Raw genomic sequence first — 10,000 nt, forward strand, 5'->3', positions numbered from 1 at the left:
CCTCTCCTTTGGTTTCCTCCAAAAATCTTTATAGTCTTTCTTTCTCTTCCTCCTGTTCTCTCCTCTCCTCTTTCTCCTCCTCTTCTGTGCTATCCTCAATGATAAGGAATCTGCTGCGCTCACTAGCTTCTTGCTAGTCACTCTGTCGTGCCTTGTATCGCCACATATTTTATTTTTTATTTATTTTCATCTTCAAGAGATATTGATAATTTTACAAAGAGAAATTACTGAATGAATACGTAACTTTTATCGATTTTGTTTTGGCCAACGCCAGACAATTCTATTTGGCTCAGAGGAGCTTGTGGTTAATCAAATCAACATTTTCAAAAAATCATTTTACTATCTTTCGTCAGACGATCTTATTTGATTTAGAGAAGCCTCTGGTTTCCACAGGATTATGAAGAAAAATTAATTCAGCTTTTTGGAAAAAAAAAACACTCGTTTGTCTTGAAGAACTCTTTACATTCCACACAAACAAATTCTTCTCTTTTATATATTTTCTTTTTTGGTTGAAGTCGGACGCTCTTAAAGGAACAATATTAGAAACTCCACGAAATACGTCTGAGCAGTGGACCACCGCAACCTGTTGCTTTGGGATCCAAACATTTACAGTGGAAGAGACATAATAGATGAACAAAATTGAAATAGACCTTTTGGTCCATAAGAGACCGGATGGAGAAATAAGACGGGGGTATGTGTGTGTGTGTTGGCAGGGGGTTATGCATGCCGTATTGACAGTTATATAGCGTGATATATTAATATAAGCAATAGCTTGTTCCAAACTTCTTCTCCTCCTCTTCCTCCGCCTCCTTCTCACAGGCTCTTTCCTCTCCTCTTATTTCTTTCTACTTTAATCTTGCCACTTCATTCTGCCTCTTATCCTTTCTCTTCCACTTTATCTTTCTCCATCTTTGTTGCCACCATCTTCCTCATGATCCATTCCCCATTTCTGGTCACCTCTGTTTCTTTTATTCTTCCTCTGTGACTTTCTTCTCCTTGTCCTCCTCCCCTTCCTGGAGCTGCTGCCGCTCCTTGTCCTGTGCCTTCTGCTGCTCCTCATCCTACTGCTTCTTATTCCTCCATCTTGGCCTCTTCCTCTTCCTCCTCTTCCCATACCCTTCAAGCGGCGTTTCGTGTGTATCTTCCCCAAGTAGTTTCGACATTTCAGCAAAATCCTTCGAATTCTGTCGATCTAGTTTCCTCTTCTTTTATTTCTTCTTTTCTTTTTCTTTGCTTGTTAAGTTCATTCTTCCAAACCTCTTCATCTAAACCTAAGGATCTTCTTTCACCCTTGTTCCTCTCCCACCTTCTCTCTCTTCCCTACCTTCTTCCATTTCCTCTCCACCCTTTTCTTGACATACACAGTGAGAGCACATCCAAGGGTTAGTTTTAGTCCAAACATTTTGTCCACTTTCCCGGAACACTTCATCATTAAATGTTAACAAGAAGTATTACAAGTAACACACACACACACACACACAGACACACACACACACACACACACACACACACACACACACACACACACACACACACACACACACACACACACACACACACACACACACACACACACACACACACACACACACACACACACACACACACACACACACACACATATATATATACACACACACACACACACACACACACACACACACACACACACATATATATATATATATATATATATATATATATATATATATATATATACAATGAAAACACTAGGAACGTGTGTTTTATAAATGCAAGGTAACCACTTAAGAAAATAAACAAACGGAGCAGAGCGCTTCCGTATATTACATCTTTAGTTTAGATTACAAAGAAAGAGGGTACAGCAAACATAATGTAGTATGACAAGAGCATAAGGAACTACACTAGGAAAGGTAGTGGACGAATTGTCCGGGCGTGGGTCACACGTCCAGAATTCTTATATTTTGTTATTATTGCCTATTTCCTTATAGATATAATTATCTATCTTATACAATCCTAAGTTAAGGTTAAAGTTGTTATAATTTGTAAATTTAATCAGGCAACTTTCAATTAAATTTCTTTCGACAAAATTATTGTTGAAAGTAATCACTAGCGTTTTCCCAGTTGATAGGGTGATTAAAAGTGCTTAAGTGTTTAAAAATGGCACCTGACTCATTCCCGTCCTTGACACATTTCTTGTGTTGTTTTATCCTAACAGAAAGATCTTTTGCCGTTTGCCCGATATAGAATTTATCACATATTTTGCAAGGAATTTTGTACACACAGCCTTTGTTAAACAAGTGCATTTGGGTGGCAGACAATGGCTGCAATCACAACCGGGCGAGGCAGATTCCGGGTCCTGGGCCTTATCTCCCGGAGGTCCTCTCGGAGCGGCCGCTCGGATCAATTTCCGTCTGCCTGATCGAAAGGCAAGTGCGGATGAAGGGTGTGGGTGGGAAGGGGTTGGGGGAAAGGGTGGTAGAAGGGTGATTCTTCTATAGGGATATTTTCTTAATGGTAAAGATAAGCTTTGAATTCAGCATAGCTTATGTATACAAGCATAATAAATGTATGCATACATAAGAACATCCATATGTATATATATATATATATATATATATATAAATATATGTGTGTGTACATATATACATATATATATATATATGTATATATATATGTGTGTGTGTGTATGTGTGTATAGATGTATACATCCATATACATATATATGTATATATATATATATATATGTATGTATATATATATATGTATATATGTACATATATATATATATATATGTGTGTCTGTGTGTGTGTGTGTGTGTGTGTGTGTGTGTGTGTGTGTGTGTGTGTGTGTGTGTGTGTGTGTGTGTGTGTGTGTGTGCGTGTGTGTGTGTGTGTGTAATTATATGTCTGTGAGTGAGTGTGTGTGTGTGTGTGTGTGTGTGTGTGTGTGTGTGTGTGTGTGTGTGTGTGATAAATGAATAATATTTTGCATTACATGATCGTCTTTAATGTCGTATAGTGTATTGTATACACAAATTCGCCTTAATATTCGTGCTCGCATTTTGGACCTAATCTAAGCTCGAGCTAACGAGTCATGACAAAGATGGCCCTGGACCGGAATATGATTAAGAATTGGGAATACTTTTTCTTTGGCACAAGAATGGAGCAACAACGTGAGTTGACTTGGATTCAGACCGAAGTCATCAAGAGACTTCTTAAGTACGGCCGACGTCACGGCGAAGGAACCTTCGCAAAGGTCTACCTTCTTGAAGCGGGGGACAGGAGAGCGGTCGCCAAGGTCTTCAAGAAGAGAAGGTTTCTGCCCGCCATGGTCAAAGAGGCCGAGGCTCTGACAGCGTTGTCAGGAGTTCCTCGTGTCCCGACTCTCTTCGGCGTAGGCAGAAACCCAGTAATCCTTATCACCAGCTACGGGGGACGCTCTCTTTATAAATTGAATAAGCGACGACAGCTCTCCAAATATGAGGCTGTCGATATCGTTTATCAAGTCGCAGAGAGCGTCCGCCTTATTCATCATCAAGGCTGGACTCATAACGACTTAAAAGAAGATAACATTGTCGTGAAGAGAAACTGCGAGCTTTGGGAAGCAACACTAATTGACTTCGGAAGCGCCGTTCCCATCGGCAAGGGCGTTTACAGCAAGAACAGAACCGGTCACATCACTTTTCCTCACATTGCTCCCGAGCTTTTCAAGGGACGAGGAACTTCTTCCGGAAGTGATGTGTACTCGATCGGTTATCTGTTGGCTTCTCTTATCGCCCAGGAAGATCAAAATGAGGAAATTTCTTCTCTTATCGCAAGTACTATGACTTACAAACCTGAGGATCGAATTTCAGTTGATGATCTTGTCCAAAGACTTCGTGATGTTCGTTTCAACATCCTCTTGGACATCGTCACTGAACAGTTTTCTGCACTCAAAATTTGAGTTTTTTAACTATCAAAGTCGTTGAGAAAATCATATTTGGATTACTTTGAATTGCGTGATGATTCAACATTTTTACTGACATCATCGTTGATACGCAACTTTATTCACTCTGGACCATTGGAATTAATACAAAAAATAACTTTTATAAGCTTGGACGTATATGCATTGAAATTATGGCATTTTAGTTTTCTATGAAAAGCAACTTTATCAAGATGTGACCATATAAGATTGGCTAAAACCGCTCCCTGTCCAAAACCCGTCACCGATCGAGTAAAACTATTTTACCAAAAAATAGAATTAAAAATTATATAAACTGAAATTCGATTAGATTATATCAAGTTAAATTAAACTAAATTAGATTATACTAAAATGATTAAAGTGGAATAAAGTGAAATATAATTGAAAACAGAAAAAAAAATAAAGACAAATGTAAGAGTATATTTCATATTACGATGTCCACACATCTAAACTTAAAAAGGCTTTTACGCTTTGTTTATCAAAGCTTTAACTTCAAATATCAACCCTTTGGGGGTTTCCCTCAGCTGAATAAAATCACCTGGCGACAACTAGAAGTATCGACCAAATTCACGGAAATCAGAAGAGAAATTTCTATATAAATATTTCGTTATATAGCAAACCAACTTAAATATATTCCATATTCTTAATAAGTAGTTTTAATTTGTTCATATTATCGACTTAATCGATTAAAGGAGACTGAAAGCACTGGACCTATCATCAAAGGAAGAATGAAGAGAAAGAAGTGATTTGAGAGCATTGCTCAGACCATCAAAAGGAGAAGATATGACTGACAGAATAGGAGAGAACGGGTCATAAACACCAATGGATCAGAGAATTGGGAAGGGAGAAGTGCGTGCCTGTGTGTAAGCGAGCACACTCGTACATATATATATATATACATACACATATATATACATATACATATATATATATACAGTATGTATATATATATATATATACATATATATATATATATACATATACATATATACATATATATATACATACACATATATATACATATACATATATGTATACATATACGAGTACATATGTATACATATACATACACACGCGCGCGCACACACACACACACACACACACACACACACACACACACACACACACACACACACACACACATATATATATATATATAAAGTATATATATATATATACATATATATACAGTATATATATTTATATATACATATATATATATTTATATATATACATATACATACATATATATATATATATATATGTATATATATATATATATAAATATATATATATATATATATATATATATATATATATATACACACATATACACTGAATGGTCCCCAGTGCACAGATATTAATATGTTTCAACCACATTAATTTTCCTTTAATTCCATGTCATCACGAACGAGACTGACAAGGAGCTCGATGGAGACATATGCGGAAACTGATACGTAGTGAAGCCAAGGACTCGATCCCAGCTCACACGTAACAAGTGAACAGTGACTTAAACCACTGGGCTATTAAGAGAGATAGCGCAGTGGTTTAAGTCACTGTTCACTTGTTACGTCTGAGCTGGGTTCGAGTCCTTGGCTTCACTATGTGTCAGTTTCCGCATATGTCTCCGTCGAGCTCCTTGTCAGTCTCGATCGTGATGACATGAAATTAAAAGAAAATTAATTTGGTTAAAAAAGAAATATATATATATATATATATATATATATATATATATATATATATATATATATATATATGTATGTGTGTGTGAGTGTGTGTGTGTGTGTGTGTTTGTATACTGTACACACACACACACACACACACACACACACACACACACACACACACACACACACACACACACACATATATATATATATATATATATATGTATATATATATGTATATATATATACGATACACGCACACACACACTCACACACACACACGCACATATATACACACACACACACACACATATATATATACATATATGTATATATATATGCTAATAAGAACACGAAGATGTAATATACGAAAGCGCTCTGCTTCGTTAGTTTCTTTTTCCAAGTGGTCTACTTTGCATGTATATATATATATATATATATATATATATATATATATATATATATATATATATATATATACAATTTGTGTTATTTCTTGTTAGAGTTTAATGATGAAGTTTTCCGGGAAAGTAGACGAAATATTTGGATTAAAACAAATCCTTGCATATGCTCTCGCTGTGCATGACTTGGAATTTAAGGAAGGCAGAGAGGAAAAGTTTAAACGTGTTTGAAATGAAATGTCTGAGAAGTATGGTAGGGGTTACTAGGTTAGATAGAGTGAGAAACGAGAAGGTGAGGAGGAGAACGGGAGTGAAAAAACATGGTAGATAGGGCTGATTATTGGGATGGTTTGGACAAATAGAAAGAATGAGTGATGAAAGATTAGTAAAAGAGGTGTGAGAGGCAGAGGTGGAAGGAGTGAACTTGAAGGGATGACCAAGGATGAGATGGAAGGATGAGGTGAAGGGGGTGTTGAGAAAGAGGGGGATGTCTGTTGAGCAAAGAAGGGAGAAGGCAGGAGATAGGGATGAGTGGAGAATGACTGTGTATTAATGATATTATTATGCAAGGAAGGGAGGAATGAGGGGGTTGGAGGTGCGTATGTGTGAATGACATTTTGACGCAGCCCGAAGTAATTTCTCCTCAACTTCTCATTCTGCATGAGGGGACGGAGAGGGGGTGTCGCTGATTAAATGAAGCGGCATTTCTGTGGGTGTACTTTGTCTTGCTGTATTGCGTTTGACCCAGGGCAGTTGCCGGAAGCAGGGATGACCTGTCATCCATAACGAGTTGAGATGGGAGTGGTGAAAAGAATGGATGAGGAGAGTGAAATAAGTGGGAATAGGTACGTGCTAGCTACCTCCATTATAAGGGTGAAAAAGCTCATAGCACACTTACACACACACACACACACACACACACACACACACACACACACACACACACACACACACACACATACACACACACACACACACACACACACACACACACACACACACACATATATATATATATATATATATATATATATATATATAAATATAAATATATATATATATATATATATATATATATATATATATATATCGTATACTTAGGGCGCAGGTTCTCCTTGATACACACTGAGTGAGACACCACAGCTTTGTCACAATTATTTATCTTCTTCCTAATATTTTCAATTCTCCTCACTATAGTTCTGACTTTGGGAGGGTGATCGAAAACCAACTGTCCAAAGTTATCCATTTTAATAACAAATTCGACGTTTCGACTTCAAGGAGTCATTTTCAAAATAATTACATTTATCACAACACAATTACACATAACACAGAACAACTACATTTTTACGGACTGAACAGGGCGACGTCCCATGTTGATGAAGAAGCTATAAAAAACCTCCATACCAAACCAATTTTGTATCGCCCCCATCTCTAACCGCTTTTCCCAGTCTACCAAGCCTCACCCTGGTCCCTCATCCTCCCAACCTTACCTTCCCATCCCGCCCCCTCCCTCTCTATTCTCCTCCTCTTCTACTTCGATTTGCGATCTGATATTGAGTTCGAGTCAAGGGGGAGTGAGGGAAGGCTCAAACTCCAACCCCACCCCCATCCTACTCGAGCGCATTTCCCCTTCCCTTACCTTTACATCCTCTTTCTCAACCTCCTCTATCTCCTTCCACTCCTCCTCTTCCTCCTCTAAATCCATCATCATCACCACTACATTCTCCTCTTCGTCCTCCTCTTCCTCCTCCTCCTTTTCTTTCCCCTTTTTTTCTTCCTATTCCTCTCCCTCTTATTTCATATTCTCTTCTTCCTTTGCTCAGTGTCTTCTATGTCTATTTCTTTTCCTCTCCTTGTTCTCTTTAAACTTATGTCGCTTCCCCTCCAATACCACACCCTCCTCCTTCTTTTATTCCCCTCCTTCTCTCCTTTCTCATTTTCCTTTTCTCCTCCTGCTCCTTTACCACTTCCTTCTAATCCTTCTTCCCCCTACTCCTCCTCTTCCTCCTCGACCCAGCTGTACCTCCATGATGATGATCTCCATCTTAGGTTACCATGATCAACTCCAGTGTCACGCTCTCTTCATCTCCTCCCATTCAATCCCTCCCCCCATTCTTCCCCCCTCCCCCTTCTTCCCCCTCCCCCCTTCTTCCCCCATCCCCCCTCTCCCATCCTCTTTATCAACACTTCCTCCCTTCTAAAGCCCACTCATCTTTGCAAGTATCCCTTTCAAGCTGAATGAAATTGTCTGTCATAAACTAAAAAAAAAATTAGTTTGGTGTCATTTCTGAGTACCACAGTGGACTTAACCCAGATGAATTTGTTTACATCGAACATTTACGATACGAATAAGCGTGCGAGGTCGTAAAGAACTCATCCATATCGTAAATTTGTGACCTGAGGCAATGTAGTACTTACAAGTGAATGTATCTGTGCACTGCTGAAGAGATTAACAGTAGCCCAACACACAGGGATGGGACGGTGGATGAGGAGATTTTTTTCCGGTTCAATAAAATCGTTTGGTAACATTAAAAATATACGTTGTACGTGGGTTAAATCAGGTGACTTTTTTTTTTTTATCTGTGAGACGATCTACTAATATCAAGCAATTATCTAAACTCTGAATAATTTGTGTAAATATACACAAAAGTCTTGCTTATTATGAAAAATAACATAGCAAATGAGATGCCGGTACTGTAAATAAAACAAATGATCAAGTTCTGATTCGCATTCATTAAGATTTATATATATTACATTATTTCTTAAGAATATTTAATTCATTAAGACTAAATATCTTTTGCAGTCAGTAAGGGGCATATTTAAGATGAATATATGGGTCATATAGAGGATATATATATGAAAATATGGGGCAGATAATGGAAGTCTCTTTAACCTTTAACGTTATGATGAGGATGGAAGTTGTTTAATGAAGCTAATACAGTCACTTCACGGTAAACAGAATATACATATAGGTAGAAGCCACTAGAATTTTATACAGTCACTGTTTCAGGCTTTAGCCACACCCCAACGGACCAGAATCACACAGTATCATTTTATGAATGGAGACTATTCCTTACTCAGAAGAGAACTATTCTATTTAGTTATAAATTCTATTCATTTCTTCTACTCTTCATCTCTCCTTCACCACCTCTGTAACTCCACTTCTTCGGCGCGTTTTTGTCCCCAAGGATAGAAGCGTTGGTTATTGGCGACGAAATACGGATAGAACTCCGTGGCACTCCTTTGGTTGTCAAGAGCTCGTGGCTCCTTTTGTCTTCAGGTCCTCTTCACCCTCGTCCACTCCTTCTTCTTCTTCTTCTTCTTCTTGTGTTTACTTTTTCTCAACACCCCCTTCTCCGGTTCCTGGAACTTCGCATTTCCTCTCCTCCTTCTCCTCCTCCTCCTCCTCCTCCTTCTAGGTGGCAGTCGCCATCACCTCCTCTTCTTTCTCCTCCTTATTCTTCTCTGAATCTCCCTTTCTCCCTTTCCTTTCTCCTCTAATTTCTCTCGCCTCTTCACTTTCTCTTTCTTTTTTCTCCTGTTTTTCCTCTTCTTCTTATATCCTTCTAACCTTCCTTATTTCGTTTCCTTTTTGTTTATCTTATCTGTCTTTCTCCTCCTCCTCCTCCTCCTCCTCCTCCTGCTCTTCCCACATCCTCATCCTTCTCCACTTTCTTATTTTCTCTCTTCCTAATCACCCCCAATCATCCTTCCTCCTGCATTAGCTTCTTTCTATTCCCCCTGCTTCTCTTCCTGCTGGTTCTTCAATTGTCGAAAATACTTTTGAGAACTCTGTTACTTTGTTCCGTTAGACGTTAGTTTGTCTGTTTGTCTTTCTGTCTGTCTGTAAAGATGTTACGCACGTTTTGGCCTCTCAAATTGCTTTGATCATAACTATGCTATGGAGCCTTATAAAGATGATTTCAAGGATGAACCCTATCATTTATATATATATATATATATCTGTTTATATACATATATACATATACA

At 38.1% G+C, this 10,000-nt stretch overlaps 1 protein-coding gene across 1 annotated transcript; it reads left to right on the forward strand.

Moving 5' to 3' along the window:
* Positions 1 to 3,084: 3,084 nt before the first annotated feature.
* LOC143018073 (aurora/IPL1-related protein kinase 2-like) lies at positions 3,085 to 3,924 on the forward strand. Its single transcript, XM_076173165.1, has one exon. The coding sequence runs from the start codon at positions 3,085 to 3,087 to the stop codon at positions 3,922 to 3,924; it is 840 nt and encodes a 279-aa protein (XP_076029280.1).
* Positions 3,925 to 10,000: the final 6,076 nt, after the last annotated feature.

The sequence above is a fragment of the Oratosquilla oratoria genome, chromosome 3 (assembly GCF_046742065.1).
Source record: "Oratosquilla oratoria isolate Oo_2021 chromosome 3, ASM4674206v1, whole genome shotgun sequence".
Classification (NCBI taxonomy): Eukaryota; Metazoa; Arthropoda; class Malacostraca; order Stomatopoda; family Squillidae; genus Oratosquilla; species Oratosquilla oratoria.